The sequence below is a fragment of the Ovis canadensis genome, chromosome 16, assembly GCF_042477335.2.
Source record: "Ovis canadensis isolate MfBH-ARS-UI-01 breed Bighorn chromosome 16, ARS-UI_OviCan_v2, whole genome shotgun sequence".
Taxonomy (NCBI): domain Eukaryota; kingdom Metazoa; phylum Chordata; class Mammalia; order Artiodactyla; family Bovidae; genus Ovis; species Ovis canadensis.
In genome coordinates this window covers 77,470,810-77,495,979 of record NC_091260.1, presented here as the reverse complement: position 1 = coordinate 77,495,979, position 25,170 = coordinate 77,470,810, and the positions used below count along the sequence as shown (strand labels likewise).

The following is a 25,170-nucleotide window of genomic DNA, read 5'->3' as shown; positions in this document are numbered from 1 at the left end:
GGACCTGCTCACCTGGGCAGGGCAAGATGTTGCATTCCTGGTATTCTAGGGACGGGCCCAGGCAAGGCATGCCCCCGAACTTGGGCTCCGGGTTGTTGCAGACACGCTTCCGGTTCCGGATGCCCCGGCTGCAGTCTCGGCTGCACTGCGACCACGACGTCCAGGCTGACCACGCCCCGTTGACGGTGTGGGCGGAGTATCTCCCCGCCCGCAGGAAATCTCCGGACATGCCTGCCAAGGAAATGGCCCAAGTGTGACTTTGTTAGGAGCTGTTAGAGTAAACAGAGTCCAAACTAACTCTCATTCTGCAGCCACTCTCTGTTCTGCCTTGGCAACTACATTCTCAAGTATCCGTGGAACAATTTTTACACTACAGAAGTGAAAAACGAAATAAAAATAAAATTGCAGTTTGCCTGATAATCTCCTATAATTCAGGTCTTCTATCTCCGCAGTTGCTATTAAATAATGGTGCAACTAAGACCTCGATTTGTGAATGCGGCAAAGTCCTTGTACAATAACAGAGTTCTTTTTTTTCTTTGGTAATAGATCACTTACTGTTCTGAGAAACTGCTTTCAAAGAAAATACACCCTTCTCACTTCCATTGAAAATTCTGCAACAAATTGCCCTTGCACAATTTGTGATTATTTTGATGAACATGTCTACTGCCTTAAAATATTAAGAAATAGTCATTTTTTTCAAATGAAAGCAGGGTGACATGGGTTTTAGCAAAAAACTCTCAAAGTATGGCATGAGGTTCTGGGTGTGAGGAGGCAGACATATGGATGGTTCTAGGCTTCTTGGTTGCTTACTTAAAATTTGTGGCTCAGAAACCTATGTGGGGTGCTCTTCAGAGAAAATGGATGAGAAACCTATTTCTCTGATGAGACAGTCCTTTGTGGTTAATCAATATAGAACATACAATTTAGCCTTGTTTTGTGTGATAGGAGCCAAACAAGTCCAATTCTGTATTCTCAGGGTATCAATACCAAGATGGGTGGCTGGTAATTAGAACTTGAAGCCACTAAGAAGCAAGAAGGATGAAGTATTTTTCAAACTATGCCCACAATATACTTTCAGAGGAAATGTAAGATGTCTTTTTAAAATGTATATCAAAATTTTCCTTAGTTTATATTACTATCATTAAAAATGAATGTTAATGTTGGTTTTATATATACATGAGAAAGGAAGGATTAAAAAAATATATGTTCAGAAAAGAGAATAAAGTTAAAGAAACAATGTCATTCATTGTCTCTTTTTCACCTTTGATGTCATAAGAATTAAGTTCACAGCCTGCTCTGAAATAAGGGAATCAGTGACTGAATTGAAGACAGGGTTACCAGATTTAGTGAATAAAATACAGGAAGCCGAGTTAAATTGTAGTTTCAGATAAATAACAAATAATATTTTAGTATAAATATGTACATAAGTGCATGGGATATACCTATCTTAAAAACAGACACATGGAACATGTCTGTGTTAGTTGCTCAGTACTGTCCAACTCTTTGCAATTCCTTGGACTGTAGCTCACCAGGCTCCTCTCTCCATGGTCTTCTCCAGGCAAGAATACTGGAGTGGGTTGCCATTCCTTTCTCTAGGGGATCTTCCCAACCCAGGGATCAAACCCAGGTCTTCTGCATGGCAGGCAGACTCTTTACCACTGAGCCACAAGGAAGCACATGGAACATACTTATACTAAAATAATTTTTGAAAAATATCTGAAATTCATATTAAATTGCACATTTTATATTTTATTGCAGAACCCTAACTTGAGATCATTAGACCATCTCTTATGGTACATAGATACTTAAAGTGGGTCTTCAGTTACCTATTTCTTGGTATTCTATCATCTACTTTCTCACTAAAGTAGGATTTTATAATGAATCAGAATGCATATCATGTTGCTTGATTTTGTAGGTAGTTAGTGTTTATTCCTTTGACTTAAAGTGTATACTTATTCAAATAAAATACTTCACTAAAGTAGACTTCTCGCCCCCTTCCCCACCAAGAAACAACGAACAACCTGTCTAGCTGCTGAACTACAGGGAACAGAACGGTTTGAGGTCAGGAGACAGTTAATGTCAGTGGAAATACGACTGGGAGTGGCTCTGGAGGGCAACTGTTGAGCCGCAAAGCATCCAGGCTGGCAGCTCCAGGAGGAGGAATGGAGATCTGAGACCCACGTGTAGCTGGTGACCCTCACTCAGAGCCGGTCCTTGTGAGCGCAGCCCTGCGACAAAGCAGGAGCAGACTCATGGCACCTCCATGAGCTTATCCCACCCACGGCAAGCCCGACATGGCGACTCATAGCCCCATGGTCTGTCAAGGCCAATCAACTCTGAACCTAAAAATGATGTTTCGGTGGCTGTGTATTCTCTACCACAGTCACATTGGGAGAATAACAGAGGATCATAAATGCAAAAGTGTAAGAAATGTCCGAGCTGGTCCAGTGTAAGATATGACTACTACTGTTCTCATCATCTTGCTCCAAGAACCATCTTATTTTCTTTTTAGGATTGCACCGGTTTTCTTAAATCAGATGAGCGTTAGAGGAGAGATAAAGAAAGAAGCAGAAATGAATCTCTTTGGGATAGCCAACCTCCCTCCCTTTTCTGTAGTTGAGAAACCTGAGCCTCAGAGGGAGCTAGTGAGTTGCCTGGTGGGTGCAGGCGGCAGTGGCGTTAGTGGCAGAAGGTGGCAGGCCAGGCAGACAGTGGATCATCCCACCTACCTTAGTGCTCTCCCTACATAAGTCATACGACATTGAAGGGATTTGTACAATTTTAAGGGGCAAAGCAGTTTCAAACAGTACTAAAGGATTCTCACATACTGCCTTTTTTAGAAGAAAGATTCTTTCATAGACATAAACACAGATATGCACTTCCTTTGTCTTTGTCCCATGTGGGGAGTAAAAAAGGAAAAGCTTTATTTGCAGGTTACATTTCAGTACCAACTGCAAAGGGATCTGTACAGTCTCTGACATCAATAATGATAAATATATATAATTGTATGTGAATGAAAGTGGTTATGGAAGAATACAGAGGTTCCTCAGTATATATTCTGATACTAAAAAAATCTCCCATAAATTTTTCTGGACCCATTATAAATATGGTACTATTTTGAGGGATGGAATCAGGGAACCACCCCAACATGTAACTGAATATTTATAGTAAGGGTCTTTCCCACCAGTTTGCTATAAATTCAGTTCTGATGTGGAGAGATCATTGTTATAAACATGGCTAAGCCATAATGAACAGGAAAAATCCATCCTCCCCACCAACTATTCTGTGAACTTGGAGAGGAGACGGAATGCCTGTCCCTGGAAGAAGGTCAGTCCCTACGGAGTCGCTGACTCACCGTCAGTGGAGCAGCCACTGGTTCCATCACTAGAGCAGTACCGCATCTCAATTCTCTGTCTTCCCACTTCCAGCAAGTTTGGATCAGGCAGACGGGCTTTGCACGTGTACCGAAATCGCTGCTCGTAGTGACCCCCATTGTCAGAGATGTTGACAGGCGTCCAGGGAGTCCAGGGCGTGGTCTTTTTCAGCTCAGGGCATGGGTTGGTGTTACAAGGCTGGTACTCCTGGGAGAGAAAACGCATGACATGTGCTTATCATACTGCAGAAACAGAGCCTAGTGCTTCCTTCCTTAGGTGAAAGACAGGATTCTTTCAAACTTCAGGTCCTGAGACCCACCAGCCACTCTACAAAGTTAAAAGCACAATTTTTTGGTCAAATTCAGCATTCAAGAGTTAACTGCAAAGGAATCGGCACAGTTTCTCCATCAACAGTGAGAATGAGACAATAAATGTGATTGCATATGAATAAAAATGGTACCTATAATTACATTTACTGAAAGTGAATAAAGATGGTGAAAGGGCTTCCCAGGCAGTGTTCATAATAAAGAACTTGTCTGCCAATGCAGGAGACATAAGAGGTGTGGGTTCAGTCCCTAGGTTGGGAAGATCCCCTGGAGAAGGAAACAGCAACCCACTCCAGTATTCTTGCCTAGAGAATGCCATGGACAGAGAGGTCTGGCGGACTACAGTCCATGGAGTCACACAGGGTCAGACACGACTGAAGCGACTTAGCAGAGGAACAAAAATGGTGATCCCCCAAATCATCTTCCTTTCACTTAATAACGGCTGAAAATGCTGTTTATTCTGATAGGTTTAGCTGTTTTTGTTTCTTAAGATTATAGTTAATTAAAATGATGGAACCAATATTTGTTTTTAGGATGATAATGTGTTTGATTTGAGATTTATGCCTAGCTTAAGCTCTGGATCACACATTCAAAGTGTTAGAAAGGTAGCTATCCAGCTGATAACACAATGCATGATAACTTTTAGTCTATAAGAAATTTCCACAAGACAATTTAGTGGTTTTTCTCAGTCTTAGCTCCCTTTCCTCAAGCCAGGTGCCTCCCCAACAAGCAAAAGTGGGAGGACCCAGGCAAGGGGGCCATGCAGTTGTGGGTGGTGCAGTTTAGGACTATACTGCTGCTGCTGCTGCTGCTCCCAAGTCACGTCAGTCGTGTCCAACTCTGTGCTACCCCAGAGACGGCAGCCCATCAGGCTCCCCCGTCCCTGGGATTCTCCAGGCAAGAACAGTGGAGTGGGTTGCCATTTCCTTCTCCAATGCAGGAAAGTGAAAAGTGAAAGTGAAGTCGCTCAATCGTGTCCGACTTCGCGACCCCATGGACTGCAGCCTACCAGGCTCCTCCATCCATGGGATTTTCCAGGCAAGAGTACTGGAGCGGGTTGCCATTGCCTTCTCCGATAGGACCACACACCTAGGTCTAATTATTTGACAAGAATTTTAAGCACTATGTCTCCAGAAACAAGACCAAACCTAAGGGGTGCAGAGTTTGAACACAGAACTAGATCCCAAGTCCTCCTTTTGACAGCAGAGGATGTTTCATTAGAGAGAAAACCTACAATCTGCAACACATCCAATGATGGCCATACTTTTAAAACAATTTTATTAATGTTAAATATACATATCAAATGGGAGTTAAGTAGCTTTCTAACATTTATTATTAGAAACAGTAAATTTTTCATAATAAACATGGCATCCAGTCCCATCATGTCATAGCAAATAGATGGGGAAATGATAGAAACAGTGACAGATTTAATTTTTTTAGGCTCCAAAATCATCACAGACGGTGACTGCAGCCATGAAATTAAAGAGTGTTTGCTCCTTGGAAGAAAAGCTATGACCAACCTGGACAGCATATTAAAAAACAGAGACATTACTCTGCCAACAAAGGTCCATCTAGTCAAGGCTATGGTTTCTCCAGTGGTCATGTATGGATGTGAGAGTTGAACTGTGAAGAAAGCTGAGTGCCAAAGAATTGATGCTTTTGAACTACGGTGTTGGAGAAGACTCTCGAGAGTGCCTTGGACTGCAAGGAGATACAACCAGTCCATCCTAAAGGATATCAGTCCTGAATATTCACTGGAAGGACTGATGCTGAAGCTGAATTTCCAATACTTTGTGAAGAGCTGACTCACTGGAAAATACCCCGATGCTGGGAAAGATTGAAGGCGGGAGGAGAAGGGGACAGCAGAGGATGAATGGTTGGATGGCATCACTGACTCAATGGACATGGGTTTGAGCAAACTCCGGGATATAGTAAAGGACAGGGAAGGCTGGAGTGCTGCAGTCCATATGGTCACAAAAAGTTGGATACAACTTAGCGGACAAAGAACTACAAAAATTCTGTCCTTCCCCCATTTCTTTCAGTTGAATATCTAGATATTTATTCCTTAGACCTAACAACAAGAATTTTCCAGTAACAAGCATCATCTATTAACTGTGTACCATGGGAAAAGGATTTCAGTTTTTATTCCTTACCCTCACTCTGCATTGGAGAAGGAAATGGCAACCCACTCCAGTACTCTTGCCTGGAAAATTGCCTGGATGGAGGAGCCTGGTAGGCTATAGTCCATGGCGTCTCAAAGAGTCAGACATGACTGAGCGACTTCACTTCCTTTCTTTCTCATTCCGTGTCTTCAACATTGATGCAGCTTTCTCACCTCCTGTCATCTTAATGCAGTCATGCTGCGCTTTTGGTTAGCTCAAAATCCAGTGTTTGCACTCATTGCTAGATGAACACTATCCATAGGTGACTGCTGCGGAAAACTGATTAATTTCTGTCTTGTGGCCAGTTCCTTCCCGGCCCGAGTCAAGGGCTCTCCTGCTTTGCGGGGATGGTTTTCTAGTCTCTATGAACTTGTCATGCATTCGTACCCCCTCCTCATCAGATATTTGGACACTGTAAGAACTGTGTTGCCTGGCATATGCTTTGAAAATAAAGTCTTGGTAATACTGTATAAATGAATTCTGGTAGGAGAGAAAGCAGCCACGTGCGTCCACACCAGAAGCTTTAACCGGAAGCCTATTTCAATGTTTATTTTGTCACAATTCTAATTATTTAATTAGCTTTCTCTACTCAGAGTCCATCTTTTAAAATTTTTTAAAAGGAATCATAATCAAAGGTTCTTCATTTTGTGACTTCACAGGCTTTTAACAGAAAATATGTAATCACTGCTTTCCTATAATATCTACTGCACCTCTTCCCCATCCCATTTGGATGGCCCCCGTCTCCACAGCAACACACACTGGAAGAGAGGTGACTTCATTTCCTTTGTTATAGCATCTTTTATTATGGCATCTTTCGGATGCTGCTTTTTAGCTGAAAACAAGAAAGCTCTAATGGGTGCCATAAACCTAATCGTGTGAAGTACTACACAGAACACGTGTGTGCTTTTTTCACTTGAAATGGAGACCACAGGATAGGAATACCTTCAACCTTGTCTCCGACCATCCAGGCCCACGGTGTGGGACACTGCCAGCCCCAGACTGAAATTCCATGTGCATTCCCTTCCTCACTCTGTGCCAGCCTGGCTGGGCAAGTGCCCACGGGCTCCTTGCCAAAATGGACTTAAAGCACATGCTGCTTATGGACCCCTGCTCTTAGCACTAACACATTTGGCATCACCCTCAAACCTAAGATCCCGTGTCTCAAGAAAAAAACATAGAAAGTCCAGTAATTCTGAGTTTCATTGCACTAGAAATTTCACCTCTTCTATGGAGACAAACTTTGGTTTTGAAACAGATGAGTAGCGAACTTATTTTAAAACCTGAGTTTGCCTCCGTGTACTGCTAACAGGCTCAGAAGGGAGTGGGGATGAAATCATCCCAGAGGTGGGCAGAACTCAAGAGTGAAGAAGATCAGTTCAGAGCCATTAGACCTAAACCTCTGATAACAAACTCTGTCTCCTTGTGTCCCATTAACTCATCACTGCTCAAAATCCAACAGGAGTGTCAGGACCTCTCCTTTCAACTGCTTTTTAAGATTTGATGATGATGCATTGATTTAAAATATCAAATTCATTAAATCCTGAGAAATGGTATGACTGACCTGTTTTATATTAATAACCAGCATTATAAAGTGACTCAATTCAATGGTGAGCCGTTGTATGGCTTCACTGTGCCTGTGAGCTCCAATTTTCTGAGGAATTGATGCTATAAGTAAAATGGAGAGACCGTGACAATCCAAGCAAGTCCAAATTTGAATGGACCTGGAACAGCATTACATTAAATGTTAAAGAAAGAATGGTTTTAAAAGTGATTTCAGGGAACTAATTGTTATTACTTGCCACATAGGATTCTTAATAGTCTCGTGGAAAAGCTAAGATAATAATTGGGAGTAAATCAATCTCACTGCTGCTATATATCCACAGGAATTAAAGTCAGGATCTCATAGAGATATCTACATTCCCATGTCCATTGCAGCCTTATTCACATTGGCCAAGATACGGAAACCTAAGTGTCTAATAACAAGTTAAGGGATAAAGACGTCCACACACACACACACACACACACACACACACACACACACACAAATATTATTCAGCAGCAAGAAAGAAGGAAATCCTCCCATTTGAATAACTTGATTGGACCTTGAGGGCATTATGCTAAGTGAAATAAGAGAGGTAGAGAAAGACATTCTGTATGATCTCACTTATATGTGGAATCTAAAAATGACAAGCTGAGAGACACAAAGTAGTGTGGAAGTTACCAAGGAACTTCCTGGTTGGGGGAAACGGGGAAATATTGGTCAAATGGTACACACGTCCACTTATAAGACTAACACGTTTGGGGATCTAGTGTACAGCTTGATGATTATAGCTAGTAATACCGTATCATGCACTTGAATCATGCTAACAGAGCAGATTTTCAGTGTTCTCACTGTAGCAAAGAAATAGCGATTACGTGACAGGACGGAGGTGCAAACTCACTAATGCTATGCTGGTGACCATTTTGCAATTTATAAATGCATCAAATCAACACACTGTACACTTTAAACATATACACATGCACCTTACATAATGTTATGTGTCAGTTAAACCTCAATAAAGCTGGAAAAAATAAAAATAAAGACAAAAAGAACAAATGAAAAAGACGCACAATCACTACAGCAATTTTCAGCAGCTCTTCCAGTGTGTAGTCTGTGTCCTCTCTGTCCCAGTCGACAGGAGCACCAGCGGGCATTGAAAGTTTGACCAGAGACCTGGGCAGCACTTCCTACTCCCTCACCTCTGGGCTGAGTCCTACATATATATAGAGCCTCCTGGGTTCATTCTCTCCTCCTCATCTTCATCATCTTTTTTTCTAATTCAGGCCATGGCACCTCAGGCCTATTTCATAAAATTAAAGCATGTATTTCACTCACATTTAATTGTATATGTATAATTCAGCCTCCATTAATAGACTGAAAATTGGTCAAGAGCAAGAACTTTGTCATATTTATTTTATGCTATCAATCTTAAGGCCAACAATATTATTTTTGTTGAATGGACAAATCATACTGATCGATTCACAAGAAAGTCCGTTCTGGTGGAATGTGTATAAATTTGGGAAAAAAATTAGATGGTCAAGTGGAGGTGCTGTATTTTGTTATTAACTTTTCCACTGAGAAAATGAAGATATCTTATATTCCACAGATTGAAAGTAAAATAGAGAGATGGTGACAATCCAAGAAAAAAAAAATTGATACCACATGTTTGGCACAAAATAAGAAAATTATCCTTAAAGTGATTTCATCAATAGCTGAATATATAAATATCTTCTCATCATGGAACACTCATGCTTTCTACATGCATTTATCAAATTTTCTTTCAGTAACTTAGCAAGTCACACATGGAAACAGAAAGCCATTCTGCATAAAAGATACAAGAAAGGAATGCACTTGTGCTTTCAAAGGTCCAAACCACACGCACAGAAGCATATCTGTGACCCCAGGAGCTTGTAGAAACAGAGCCAAGATTGACAGGGAATCTTGGAAGTTAATTTAGAGGTCACAGCAAGGAAGAGAAGGAAAGGGCGACAGTGTATTCAAAGTTATAATGCTGCAGAATCACTTCTGTGTCCAACCACGATGGTGTAACAGAAATGGGATTAACTCTTTCACCAATAATAACTTAAAATACATAAAACAACAGTTCTTAAGACATTGGACATCAAGTGAAGAAGGATACTGACTGCCAAGTTTGGGAAACATGAAGTGAGTCCTACAGCTGACCAAGCCTACAACCCTAAGAAGGTTTCTAGGTGGTGGAGGAAGGAAGAACCCAGGCCAGGCACAGGCTAGTGTTCAGGGAGACAGAGCTGGAAACTGGAGGAAGCCAAAGGCGCTGGAGCTCTCCAAAGGAGAGGCCTACAAGGCAAGAAAACTCTGGTTATGCACAGCTTCTCCCTCCAGTATTCAGAATAGCAGAAACCCACGAACAAGTATGATGAAACTACACACAGGTGGCGAAAGACCCATCTGGAAAGATCAGCGAGAGCAGTACTTGTCACGGGCATGAGGTTGGGAACAGTGCTCGCTCCTAAGAGCCAGAATGAAAAACTCCGTAACTCTCCTAGGATCAGTTAGGGTATCAAGGAGGGTCTTGTCTCCATAAGGCAGAAAAATCACTCCAGACTGAACTCTGTTCCAATCTCAACTAACAAAGCTTATAAGCAAAAACCAAAAAGATCAAACTAATCGCATATAACTTGGTCTTGTCCCAAAGGAGAGCTCTAGCATATTTGGGGGAATTCAGTATTATCTGATGAACAAGGAAAAGGTCACACTATCTTACATCTGGTCTAAAATTACCAGATAAGCAAAGAAGCTTCTCAAAAAAAAACCCCCCAAAAACCAAAAACACAAATAACAGAACCTATTATGAGAAAAAACATAAGTCAACAGAAATTGGCACAGAAATGACATACGTGACAGAATTTGTGATTCTGTTTTTTAATATCTGTGGCTGATATTTGAAACTGTTATTATAACTGTATTACATATGTTCAAGGAGCTAGAAGAAACTAATATATTAAGTAGAAACATGGAAGATATACAGAAGAGAGATAAAGGCAACTGTAAACAACATCAACTCTAATTTGGTACAAAAAGACATTAGAAAGAAAGAAACTTACATGTGAATATCTCCCATTAGCTGAGATACAAAAGTGCTTAACAGGGTTTTAAGAAACAAAATTCCCAACTATACACAAAGGCTAATATTTCATAGGTAGGGATAATGTTAGGGGTGTAAGTTTGCATGAACATTATCAATGTAATTCACCACATCAACAGTCTAAAAAGTAAATCTAACTGTGGGAAGCTGTTGTCTAGCACAGGGAACTCAGCTTTGTGCTCTGTGCTGACCTAGCAGGGTAGGACAGGAGGCAGGAGGGAGGTCCCAGTGGGAGGGGACGTATGCCTACATATAGCTAATTCACATTGCTGTACAGCAGAAACTAACACAACATTGTAAGTCAATTATACTCTAATTTTAAAAAGTAAATACATATGAACATCACAGAAATATCATTTAATAAGGTCCAAAATTCCATTCCTTACAGAAACTCTCCATCAACTGGGAATAGAAATAAATTTTCTAAATCCAACAAAGGAAATTTATTTAAAAGCATACAAGCAACTGCTTAGTCAAAGGTTAAAGCCTGCATGCTTTTTTTAAAGCTGAAGAATATAAGATAAATATAAATAATAATTTTGTTCCTATGTGCTTCCCTGGTGGCTCAGAGGTTAAAGCGTCTGCCTGCAATGAGGGAGACCTGGGTTCGATCCCTGGGTTGGGAAGATCCCCTGGGGAAGGAAATGGCAACCCACTCCAGTATTCTTGCCTGGTGAATCCCATGGACGGAGGAGCCTGGTGGGCTACAGTCCACAGGGTGGCAAAGAGTCAGAAACGACTGAGCGACTTCACTTCACTTCATGTACTATCAAAGATATGAAATACTTAAAAATAAGTCTCAAAATATGTGCGTGACTCATACACTTAAAAGAAACTGAAATCTTCTAAATGATCTATAGAATCAAAGCAGTCTTAGTCACTATTTCAGAAGTCTTTTAAAAATATAAATTTGACAAGTTAATTCTAAAATTCATATAGAAATACAGAGTTTCTAGGACAGCAAATACATTCTGAAAAAAAAAGGACATCATTGGAGGACTTACACAATCTGACTTCAGGATTCATTATAAAGCTGCAATAATGAAAATGCTGTGTCATTAGGATTGAAAGATTGAGCAAAGGAACAAAATGAAAAGCTGAGAAATAAACCCACATACATAGGATCTACTGATTCTTTGAAAAGGTACAAAGACAATTTAGTGGAGAAAGTTGTCTTTCCAACAAATGGTGCTGGAACAATGTGATATCCATATGCAAAAATATGAACTTTGATTAATATCTAGCACTACCTGTGATAATAAACTCAGATGAATAGTAGACCAATATCTAAAACCATAAAACTTCTAGAAGAAAACCTTAGGAGAATATTTTCAGGACCTTAGATAAAGCAAAGACTTCCTAGATACAATGCCAAAAGCATCACTCCAAAAAGAAGTAAAAGTAAGTTTTCTTAATCAAATCAGAAACCTCAGCTCTTGAAAGACACTCATTATTAAGAGAATGAAAGACTAGTTACACACTGGAGAAAGTATCAAAGTATCTTCAAATCAGATACCTGATAAGAAGGCTCATACTCAATGTAAATTTAAAAAATTAAAACTCAACATCAACAACAACAAGAAAAAACGTGGGGGAGAATGGACACATGGATATGCATGCCTTAGTCCCTTTGCAGTTCACCTGAATCACAGAGGGCAAAAAGCATGTATAAGGATACTCAACATCACTGTTTAGAGACAAAAAAGCAAATTAAACCCACAAGAAACCACCACACACCCTTTAGAAGAGTTAACATGTGACAAACAGGAGGAACCCTGAACCTGATGATATCAAACTCTGGAGAGACTGCAGAGCAACAGGAAGGCTCTCTCCCTTATACCCTGCTGGTAGGAATGCAAAATGACAATTGATTTGAGAGCTTTTTGACACTTGGCTAAAAATGTAAACATATGGTTTTTCCAGTGGTCATGTATGGATGTGAGATTTGGACTGTGAAGAAGGCTGAGCGCCGACGAATTGATGCTTTTGAACTGTGGTGTTGGAAAAGACTCTTGAGAGTCCCTTGGATTGCAAGGAGATCCAACCAGTCCATTCTGAAGATCAGCCCTGGGATTTCTTTGGAAGGACTGATGTTAAAGCTGAAACTCCAGTACTTTGGCCACCTCATACGTAGAGTTGACTCATTGGAAAAGACTCTGATGCTGGGAGGGATTGGGGGCAGGAGGAGAAGAGGACGATGGAGGATGAGAGGGCTGGATGGCATCACCAACTCGATGGACGTGAGTCTGAGTGAATTCCGGGAGTTGGTGATGGACAGGGAGGCCTAGTGTGCTGCGATTCATGGGGTTGCAAAGAGTCGGACATGACTGAGCGACTGAACTGAACTGAACTGATACTGCAGTGACCTAGACTTTTCCCTGCTAGATATTTACCCAAGAGAAAAGAAAGGACATGTCCACACAAAGATTTGGACATGAATGTTCACAACAGCTTCATTTGCATTAGCCAAAAAAAAAAAAAATGGACACAATGCATATATCTGTTGGCAGGTAGATATCTAAGCAAATCATCTTATATTCAAATGAGACTACTTGATAATGAAAAAAATGAACTGTTATGTTCAACACTGAAGAATCTGAAAAGAGCTGTGTTGAGTGAAAGAAGCTCCCAAAATATGAGTGACAAAGTATAATGCTGTTCACATAAACTCATGAAACATGGAACTAATGTAGAATCAAAAAGCTGAGTGGCTATCTGGGATTAGAGAGGGCAGGGATATGTATGAGCGAGGGTTACAAAAGGAAACAAGGAACCTCTGGAGCTGATGAACACGTTTATCCTCTTATATTGATGGCTGCATGGATGTACATATTTGTTAATTTATTAAATGTTAAGCATCTGAAGTATACTGTATAACAATCATACCCAATGAAAATATTAAAACACATGGTCACAGAAAAATATCTTTTAAAAAATGATCGTTAGTTTGCTGATTTAGAAACGATATTCAAGACAGTTGCTTACACATACACATAGCTGCATACAAACTAGAGTGATTTTATGGTATTCATGTTGGAATATTTGCATCTGGATGTAAACTACTAAGAACTTGTAGATTAATGTTTCATAAATGCAAAATGTGCATCATCAAGCCCAATTTTACCTGTCATCACTTATGCCTGAAAAACGGTATTTTCTATCATACAATCAGCCAGTGTAGCAACTGCTTGTCATAGCCACTATGTACACATGAATGAACTGCATTCTTTTATAATCTTGTTTCTCTCACAATCAGTTTCCTCAGCTGCAGTGCATTTCCATGCTGATGGGATCTTTGAACACGAAGGAGTTATTATCTTCCTTGGGGTCTGGAGAAGTTTGTGTGTTGCAAGATGGCTTGGTAGAAGGAGAACTCAGCCCAAAGGCCACCTTCTAACTTCCGTGTGTCTTTGCGCTCAGTCATGTCTGCCTCTTTGCAGCCTCATGGACTGTAGACTGCCAGGCTCCTCTGTCCATGGAATTTTCCACATTAAGAATACTGGTGTGGGCTGCCCCTTCCTTCTCCAGGGGATCTTCCTGATTCAGGGATTTAGGATTTGAACCCATGTCTCCTGAGTCTCCTGCATTGGCAAGCAGTTTCTTTACCACTAGTGCCAACTGGGATGCCCACCTTCTAACAATGCTACAATAATCTTCTGATAAGACAATTCTCTGCAAATCCTAGAACATGTCTCGGTCCATTCAGGGTACTATAACAAAATACCACAGACTGGGTGGTTTGTAAACCATTTATTTCCCACCATTCTGGAAGCTGAAAGTCCAAGACCGGGGTGCCTGCCTGCATGGCCAGGTGAGGGTCCTCTTCTGAGTTACAGATATCCCTGTGTATACTCACGTGGTGAAAGGGGGCAGCTAACTCACCGGGGCCTCTTTCATAAGGACATGAATCCCACTCATGGGGGCTCCACTCTTATAGTCTAATCATGTCCTGAAGGCTCCATCTCCTAATACCATCATCTTCAGCATTAGGTCTTCAACACATGGATTGGGGGTCGGGGAGGGCAGAGGCAGGGCAGAAGCACTCAGCCTATAGCAGAAGACATCCAAACAATGTTGAGTGAGAGGTCATGCAAGATGACCTCAAAGCACTTAACAAACACATTTTGGAAAGCCACCATCTTGCTTTTGATTTAGTCTGCTGACCCAAAATAAATATTCAGCGCATACACTTGAGGGTTTCCCAGGTGGCTCAATGGTATCCACCTGCCAATGCAGGAGAGGCAGGAGACCCAGGTTCAATCCCTGGGTTGGGAGATCCCCTGGAGAAGGAAATGGTAACCACGCCAGGATTCTTGCCTGGGAAATCCCATGGACAAAGGAGCTGGGAGGGCTACAGTCCACAGTGTTGCAAAAGAGTGGAACATGACTTACCAACTAAACAACGATACACAATTGAATCTGGTTCACAGAACGGAAAAGATCTGATATCAGACACGGCTGAGTGACTGAACAACATCAACGTGACCAACAGCTAGTCTGAAGAGAGGAGGATGATTTAGAGATTTTAAAGAATATTCACGATTTATTTCCATCACTATTATTAGTCATTAATGGCCCCCTGATATAACATAGAAATTTTCTTTAAAATGTAAAAGCAATATTGGAACAAAAAGAGTGAATATTTTTAAGTATAAAATCCACCGATGGAACCACTATGGAAAAGAGTATGGAGGTCCCTTAGAAAACTAAAGATAGGCAATGACACCCCACCCCAGTACTCTCGCATGGAAAATCCCATGGATGGAGGAGCCTGGTAGGCTGTAGTCCATGGGATCTCGAAGAGTCGGACACGACTGAGCGACTTCACTTTCACTTTTCACTTTAATACATTGGAGAAGGAAATGGCAACCCACTCCAGTGTTCTTGCCTGGAGAATCCCAGGGACGGGGGAGCCTGGTGGGCTGCCGTCTATGGGGTCGCACAGAGTCGGACGCGACTGAAGTGACTTAGCAGCAGCAGCAGCAGCAGCAGCAGAACTCCCATATGACCCAGCAAGCAGAAAATCATAATTAAAAAAGACAACAGGAGTATCCCAATGTTCACTGCCAGGACATGCTTTTCTATTTACAATTTATTATAATAAAACTATTTACAATAGCCAGGACATGTAAGCAGCATAGATGTCCACTGAGAGAGAAACAGGTAAAGAAGATGTGGTCTATATATGTAATGGAAAACCGCTCAGCCATAAAAAGAGATGAAATTAGGTCCTTTGTAGTTGTGACAGGACCTAGAGACTGGCATACAGAGTGAAGTAAGTCAGAGAGGGAAAAAAACAAAACAAATATTGTATTAATGTATTAACTCATAGATGTGGAATCTAGAAAAATGGTGCTCGTGAACCTATTTACAGGGCAGGAATAGAGATGAAGAGGCAGAGAATGGACTTGTAGACACAGAGGAGAAAGGGAGGGTTTGAAGAACTGGAAGAGCAGATTTGACATACAGACACTTTCAGTTCAGTTAATTCAGTCACTCAGTCACGTCCGACTCTTTGCGACCCCATGAATCACAGCACGCCAGGCCTCCCTGTCCATCACCAACTCCCGGAGTTCACTCAAACTCACGTCCATCGAGTCGGTGATGCCATCCAGCTCTGTCGTCCCCTTCTCCTCCTGCCCCCAATCCCTCCCAGCATCAGGGTCTTTTCCAATGAGTCAATTCTTCGCATGGCGTGGCCAAAGTACTGGAGTTTCAGCTTCAGCATCAGTCCTTCCAATAACACCCAGAACTGATCTCCTTTAGGATGGGCTGGTTGGATCTCCTTGCAGTAGATCGCTAGTGAGAACCTGCTCTATCGCACAAGGAGCTCAGCTTGGTACTCACTGATGACCGAGAGGGGTGGGATGGTGAGGGGAGGGAGGCAGGAGAGGGAAGGGATATATGGGATCCTGGAGATGATACTCTGCGTCCAGCAAAAACTAGCATGACATTGCAAAGCAATTATACTCCATTAAAAAAAAGTATTGTTAAAATGTAAAAAAGAAAAAAATATCCCCACCCCAGGGGAGCGAAGTGGGAGGAGGGTTGAGGATGGGGGGCACTGTACACCCATGGCTGATCTGCATCAATGTATGGCGAAAGCCACAACAATATTGTAAAGTAATTGGCTTCCAATTAAAATAAATAAATAAAATTTTTTAAATCGCACTGTTCTATTGCAATAACTGCCTGCATTTCAGCGGATCTTCTCTAAGCGGCCACACTCCCCTCTTACGCCACGTTCATAAGTCTCTGATCATTTGTTTACCTAGGGGTCCCTCAAGCCTGCAACCTTTTGAGGGTAAAACCTGGGGTTGAAGCAACTTCCTTCCATTTGAGTGAAGCACTGGCAGTTCCACTGGCTCCAAAGAGGGAACAGATTGAGATAAACATCTCAGGGGCTTTCAAATGGGTGCGTTTACTTTCAGCAAGGAGTCCGCCTGCATTTTTCCAGGTGCAGAAAAGCAGCAAAACATTCCTGTGCCTTTGCACTAAAAGAGAGATGTGTGCGCCTGTGTGCTTTGTTAGATTATATACCTGTGTGCATCTATAAAAAGGTAGCTGGCTTTCTTCCTCACACATAATTTTAGGCATTCCTTTTTATAACACTGTAGAAAGCCCAAGAGAATAAGGAAATCAGTGCTGTTGCTGGAAGTCTTTTTTTATTATAGGGGCTGTGATTTGTGGTCCACTGTAAACTTACATCTCAAATGAGAAGATCCATTTATTTGCTTTATTCTTTCACTATCAAGCCCTTAAATTCTTAGTTTCTGAGAGTGAACATCAAGAATTCAGACACTTTTTTTTTTTTTTGGCAAACACCTTGCAACGAGAGGAGAAACTACTTTTAGTTAGGAGTGAAAGGCTGTCATTAGGAAAAATGTTTTCTTCTCAGATGGATGATGGAAATGGGTGACCTTGAGCAAAAAATTCCTCCCATTACTGCCATTCCCCCATTTTTAAAGGAAAAAATGCTTCACGGTAATATACTTGCTTCAGAATATTTGTACATATTTTAAGAGTTCTTAGAGGAATTTTGGAAGAACGAGAGTAAATAACACAAACCAAAATGAGGCTCTGTTTTTTAAGTTTATGGCAAACTCATGGGGCATTGCTTTTACAGTAACACATGATGGTAGTCGCCCTGGATTCTTTTTTTTTTTAGTTTTTTTTAAAATTTTTAATTTATTTTTATTTTTATTTTTACTTTATTTTACTTTACAATACTGTATTGGTTTTGCCTGACCCAGAGAGATGTTATGGGGAGGGAGGTGGGAGGGGGGTTCATGTTTGGGAACGCATATACACCCGTGGTGGATTCATGTCAATGTATGGATTCTTTTAAGTAAGAAAAGCAAATCATCTGCTTTCTTACTAGAATATGACCGTGTGCGTGTGTGAACATCACCATACATATACAATAGAAAAACATGATTAAAGGAAAGAAATCTTCCCTATAAACATAAGATGTGGATGTTATGGATATATTCATAAAGTCACACTTGTATGCACTGAAGTGGCTCCACTTCTTGGCAAGAAAATGCAAAAAAAAAAAAAAAAAGGAGTAAGGGAATGGTTATAAGTCATCAAAGTGAAAGTTGCTTAGTTGTGTCTGACTCTGCGACCCCAAGGACTATACCATCCATGGAATTCTCCAGGCAAGAATACTGGAGTGGGTAGCCTTTTCCTTCTCCAGATCTTTCCAAACCCAGGGATTGAACCCAGGTCTCCTGCATTGCAGGTGGATTCTTTACCAACTGAGCTATCAGAGAAGCCCGTTAACTCATGAAGACACAGGTTAAAACCATACTCATGGTTTGGGTAAACCCTAGTTTAAAAAAATAACTGTATTGTATTAATATTAAAAGCTGTTACTTAGTAGCCTAGGCAACTGTTAGTATTTTACCAACATGTGGTTATTAGTCTGTAGGATAAGTAAACATTTATTATATATGTGTATACACACACACACACACACACACACAAATCCCTAAAACAAGTGGTTCCAAGCTTTTGAGAAATGTACTAAAAATAAATGGGAGTCAGATGCTGCTTATAAATGTATGCAACTGTTTTCTACCTGACCACTGATTGCAAAACAATTTAATACCATTGTCTTCTTTTAGATAATTTGGATACTTTTGTTTTTTTCTTTATTCTGCTTTTGCAGCTAAAGGAGCTTAGAGTAAAACAGAGTTGTAATATCCTCTATTTGTTTATTCAATTGGCAAAATTCAGAAAGACTTCTTAAAAAGATATCAGGTTCTTCTGCCTTTCCTCAGGGAGGGAGGGCTGAGTGGTCCTGTTTGGTCCTGGGCAGCAGCTGGTCTGTTTGCCATTAGTCACCTGCCCCCTAATTCCTGCTTATGGCACAGCTGTGATCTTAAGGGAGCTCTGACATTAAGGACCCACTGGCAAACTGTGGTGGGCAGAATTCTCAGAGAGCCTCAAAAGCCCCACCACCTGGATATCACGCCCTGTGTAGTCCTCTCCCTGTGAGTGTGGGTGAGTTCCTGAAGCTGACGGCACAGTGAGGCTCTTCCTTATCTGAGACCTCCCCGCAGTGGACCAAAGAGAGAGCCTCCTGTTGGTTTTGTGAAGGTTAGCTGCCCCGCTGTGAGTGGACCACGTGGCCAGGACCTGGGGGCAGCCCACAGGAACAGACGACATCCTCCTACCCACAGTCAGAAGGAACAGAGACCCTCAGTTCCCAGACTTCAAGGACCCGAGTTCTGCCAACAACCACAGGGCTCCTAAGAGTGTCATGAGCCTCAGAGAAGTCTGCAGCTCCGGTCAACACCTTGGTCAATACCAGCCTGTGAAACACTGAGCAGAACTGCTTCCACTGGGTCCAGGCATCTGAACCACGGATCTGGGAAACAATAAAGGCACGGTTTTTTAAGCCACTAAGCTTGTACTAATTATGGTTTTTCCAGTAGTCATATATGGATGTGAGAGTTGGACTATAAAGAAAGCTAAGCACCAAAGGAGATACCCCTCATCCAAGGTAAGGAGCAGCGGCTGTGCTTTGCTGGAGCAGCTGTGAAGAGATACCCCACACCCAAGGTAAGAGAAACTCAAGTAAGATGGTAGGTGTTGCAAGAGGGCATCAGAGGGCAGACACACTGAAATCATACTCACAGAAAACTAGTCAATCTAATCACACTAGGACCACAGCCTTGTCTAACTCAATAAAACCAAGCCATGCCCACGGGGCAACCCAAGACAGGCAGGTCATGGTGGAGAGGTCTGACAGAATGTGGTCCACTGGAGAAGGGAATGACAAACCACTTCAGTATTCCTGCCTTGAGAACCCCATGAACAGTATGAAAAGGCAAAATGATAGGATACTGAAAGAGGAACTCCCTAGGTCAGTAGGTGCCCAATATGCTACTGGAGATCAGTGGAGAATTAACTCCAGAAAGAATGAAGGGATGGAGCCAAATTAAAAACAATACCCAGTTGTGGATGTGACTGGTGATAGAAGCAAGGTCCAATGTTGTAAAGAGCAATATTGCATAGGAACCTGGAATGTCAGGTCCATGAATCAAGGCAAATTGGAAGTGGTCAAACAAGAGACGGCAAGAGTGAACATCGATGTTCTAGGAATCAGCGAACTAAAATGGACTGGAATGGGTGAATTTAACTCAGATGACCATTATATCTACTACTGCGGGCAGGAATCCCTCAGAAGAAATGGAGTAGCCATCATGGTCAACAAAAGAGTCTGAAATGAATTACTTGGATGCAGTCTCAAAAATGACAGAATGATCTCTGTTCGTTTCCAAGGCAAACCATTCAATATCACAGTTATCCAAGTCTATGCCCCAACCAGTAACACTGAAGAAGCTGAAGTTGAACGGTTTTATGAAGACCTATAAGACCTTTTAGAACTAACACCCAAAAAAGATATCCTTTTCATTATAGGGGACTGGAATGCAAAAGTAGGAAGTCAAGAAACACCTGGAGTAACAGGCAAATTTGGCCTTGGAATGCGGAATGTAGCAGGGCAAAGATTAATTGAGTTTTGCCAAGAAAATGCACTGGTCATAGCAAACACCCTCTTCCAACAACACAAGAGAACACTCTACACATGGACATCACCAGATGGTCAACACCGAAATCAGACTGATTATATTCTTTGCAGCCAAAGATGGAGAAGCTCTATACAGTCAACAAAAACAAGACCAGGAGCTGACTGTGGCTCAGATCATGAACTCCATTTTACCAAATTCAGACTCAAATTGAAGAAAATAGGGAAAATCGCTAGACCATTCAGGTATGACTTAAATCAAATCCCTTATGATTATACAGTAGAAGTGAGAAATAGATTTAAGGGACTAGATCTGATAGATAGAGTGCCTGATGAACTATGGACTGAGGTTCGTGACATTGTACAGGAGACAGGGATCAAGACCATCCCCATGGAAAAGAAATGCAAAAATGCAAAAGGGCTGTCTGAGGAGGCCTTACAAATAGCTGTGAAGAGAAGAGAGGTGAAAAACAAAGGAGAAAAGGAAAGATATAAGCATCTGAATGCAGAGTTCCAGAGAACAGCAAGAAGAGATAAGAAAGCCTTCTTCAGCGATCAATGCAAAGAAATAGAGGAAAAGAACAGAATGGGAAAGCCTAGAGATCTCTTTAAGAAAATTACAGATACCAAGGGAACATTTCATGCAAAGATGGGCTCGATAAAGGAAAGAAATGGTATAGACCTAACAGAAGCAGAAGATATTAAGAAGAGGTGGCAAGAATACACAGAAGAACTATAAAAAAAGATCTTCAAGACCCAGATAATCATGATGGTATGATCACTTATCTAGAGCCAGACATCCTGGAATGTGAAGTCAAGTGGGCCTTAGAAAGCATCACTACGAACAAAGCTAGTGGAGGTGATGGCATTCCAGTTGAGCTGTTTCAAATCCGGAAAGATGATGCTGTGAAAGTGCTGCACTCAATATGCCAGCAAATCTGGAAAACTCAGCAGTGACCAAAGGACTGGAAAAGGTCAGTTTTCATTCCAATCCCAAAGAAAGGCAATGCAAAAGAATGCTCAAACTACCACACAATTGCACTCATCTCACATGCTAGTAAAGTCATGCTCAAAATTCTCCAAGCCAGACTTCAGCAATACATGAACCATGAACTCCCTGATGTTCAAGCTGGTTTTAGAAAAGCCAGAGGAACCAGAGATCAAATTGCCAACCTCCGCTGGATCATCAAAAAAGCAAGGAAGTTCCAGAAAAACATCTATTTCTGCTTTATTGACTATGACAAAGCCTTTGATTGTGTGGATCATAATAAACTGTGGAAAATTCTGAAAGAGATGGGAATACCAGACCACCTGACCTGCCTCTTGAGAAATCTGCATGCAGGTCAGGAAGCAACAGTTAGAACAGGAAATGGAACAACAGACTGGTTCCAAATAGGAAAAGCCGTACATCAAGGCTGTATATTGTCACCCTGCTTACTTAACTTCTATGTAGAGTACATCATGAGAAACGCTGGGCTGGATGAAGCACAAGCTGGAATCAAGATTGCCGGGAGAAATATCAATAACCTCAGATATGCAGATGACACTACCCTTATGGCAGAAAGTGAAGAGGAACTAAAAAGCCTTTTGATGAAAGTGAAAGAGGAGAGTGAACAAGTTGGCTTAAAGCTCTGCATTCAGAAAATGAAGATCATGGCATCTGGTCCCATCACTTTATGTGAAATACATGGGGAAACAGTGGAAACAGTGTCAGACTTTATTTTTTTGGGCTCCAAAATCACTGCGGATGGTGACTGAAGCCATGAAATTAAAAGATGCTTACTCCTTGGAAGAAAAGTTATGATCAACTTAGATAGTATATTCAAAAGCAGAGATATTACTTTGCCAACAAAGGTCCATCTACTCAAGGCTAAGGTTTTTCCTGTGGTTATGTATGGATGTGAGAGTTGGACTGTGAAGAAGGCTGAGCACCGAAGAATTGTTGCTTTTGAACTGTGGTGTTGGAGAAGACTCTTGAGAGTCCCTTGGACTGCAAGGAGATCCAACCAGTCCATTCTGAAGGAGATCAACCCTGGGATTACTTTGGAAGGAATGATGCTAAAGTTGAAGCTCCAGTACTTTGGCCACCTCATGCAAAGTGTTGACTCACTGGGAAAGACTCTGACGCTGGGAGGGATTGAGGGCAGGAGGAGAAGGGGACGACTGAGGATGAGATGGCTGGATGGCATCACCGACTCTATGGACGTGAGTCTGAGTGAACTCTGGGAGACGGTGATGGACAGGGAGGCCTGGCGTGCTGCAATTCATGGGGTTGCAAAGAGTCGGACATGACTGAGCGACTGAACTGAACTGAAGCACCAAAGAATTATTGCTGTTGAACTGTGGTGTTGGAGAAGACTCTTGAGAGTCCCTTGGATTGCAAGGAGAGCAAACCAGTCTCTCCTAAAGGAAATCAGCCCTGAATATTCATTGGAAGGACTGATGCTGAAGCTGAAACTCCAACACTTTGGCCACCTGATGCGAACTGACTCACTGGAAAAGACTCTGATGCTGGGAAACACTAAAGGCAGGAGAAGGGGATGACACACGATGAGATGGTTGGATGGCATCACTGACTTGATGGACAGGAGTTTGAATAAACTCCGGGAGTTGGCAATCAACAGGGAAGCCTGACATGCTGCAGTCCATGGGGCTGCAAAGAGTCAAGAGAAAACTGAACAACTGAACTGAACTGAGTGATTACATAGCAATAGAAAACCAATATGTGCGTGCTCAGTCACTCAGTCATGTCTGACTCTTTGCAACTCCATGGACTATAGCCCGCCAGGCTCCCCCATCCCTGGAATTCTCCAGGCAAGAACACTGGAGTGGGTTGCCATTTCCTTCTCTAATGCATGAAAGTGAAAAGTGAAAGTGAAGTCACTCAGTCGTGTCTGACCCTCAGCGACCCAATGAACTTCAGCCTTCCAGGCTCCTCCATCCATACGATTTTCCAGGCAAGAGTACTGGAGTGGGGTGCCATTCTGGTCGCTTAGTGGTAGTGAATTTTCCTTCATGGAAATCTCAATGTTCCTGCTATGATAGTTCTCCGATAACGCTCATAAGAAAGTTTTAGGTAAAAGTAAAAAAAAAAAAAATCTGTAAAATCACTCATCTGTTGATGGACATTTAGGTTGTCTCTGTGCCTTGGTTATTGTAAATAGAGCTGTTAACACATGGGTGCATGTAACTCTTCAAATAGATTTTTCTCCAGACACAAGCTCAGGAAGGGGTTGCTGGATCATATGGCATGAATAATACAGATGAATGGATAAAGAGTGTGGTATGCATGTATGCATGTATATATACACACATACATATCAATATTCATACACACCAATATGCATATGTACAGTGGAATACTATTTAGCAATAAAAAGAATAATGCCATTTGCAGCAACATGGATGGACCTAGAGATTATCATATAAGAGAGGTAAATCAGAAAGAGAAAGACAACTAACATACGGTATTACTTGCATGTGGAAGTATTACTTGCAAGATATAAATGAACTCATTTACAAACAGAAAACAGACTCACAGACATAGAAAACCAATTTATGGTCACCAAAAGGGAAAGGCTTAAGGGAGGAATGAATTAGGAATTTCAAAGTAAAAAAATGACCATTACCTGTCATAAATATTACATAGGAAATTCAAGGTGTTAATTGAGAATCTGCATGTTATCTATCAAGCTGAGGTTGGTTGTTACAATTTGTTTTATTAAAAATGCCTGATATCCAGAGTTAATTTTTTTGAATTCAATTTCATAGAATAATGACAGAATAGACATGTGTTGATCATCAAATTGTATTTCAACTTCATCAGTTCCATTAAAGCTGTAGATTTCAGTTTATTGTGTTTGAGTAAACATGTTGGGTAAAGGCTTTTGCTTTAAGGGCTTGAACAGAATTTAAGATGAAGCCCCATTCCCTCCATGAAAGAGCTTTTCCTAAAATGTGTCTCTGTGGGATGCTCATGACACTGTTGGGAAAGGCATCTGCTGTTAGTTGGTACCGAAAAGCTCCGGGTTCAACAAAGTTAATGGGTTTCATTAAGCCAGGATTGATCAAAGCTGAACTGGAAGCTTTTTTTCTCAGACGCATTCAGGAAGCAGAACTGGGTAGAGGGCGTCTTAGCACGTGCAGTCAGAGAGGATACTACCTGCAATCAAAGGAGTTCTCAAACGGTGAGTGCAGAGGTCTCCTTGAATGACTGGTTCTATGACCAACTTCACTGATTCAAAACTGGAGACAGGGGTGTATCCCCAGGGTTTTGAAGTTGTGTGGAAGTCACCTGTCTTCTGCCAAAACTAACCAGGATTTAAAAGACTGAAGATACAGTCTTTTTTTTTTTTTTTAAGTATAGTTGGTTTACAATGTGCTGTTCGTTTCTGACATAGAGCAAGGGGAATTCATATATATATGTATATATATATATATATATATATATATATATATATATATAGGGCTTCCCTAGTAACTCAGTGGTAAAGAGTCTGCTTGCCATGCAGGAGGCACTTCATTCACTTCCAAGTTCATGGCCCCATATAATAACCAGGTATTCCCACATGGTCTTAACCTTAACCTAGCGCCTCAGACTTCTCT

The 25,170-nt window shown here is 41.4% G+C and overlaps 1 protein-coding gene across 1 annotated transcript in view; it reads right to left on the bottom strand.

Moving 5' to 3' along the window:
• The window catches only part of SEMA5A (semaphorin 5A), a 549,553-nt gene that overhangs the window by 20,315 nt on the left and 504,068 nt on the right, over positions 1–25,170 (bottom strand). The window contains exons 17-18 of the mRNA XM_069556145.1: positions 3,356–3,581; positions 13–231 (exon numbers count right to left, since the gene is read on the bottom strand). Coding sequence (XP_069412246.1) covers positions 13–231; positions 3,356–3,581 — 445 coding nt within the window. The remainder of the gene's footprint in view (positions 1–12; positions 232–3,355; positions 3,582–25,170) is intronic.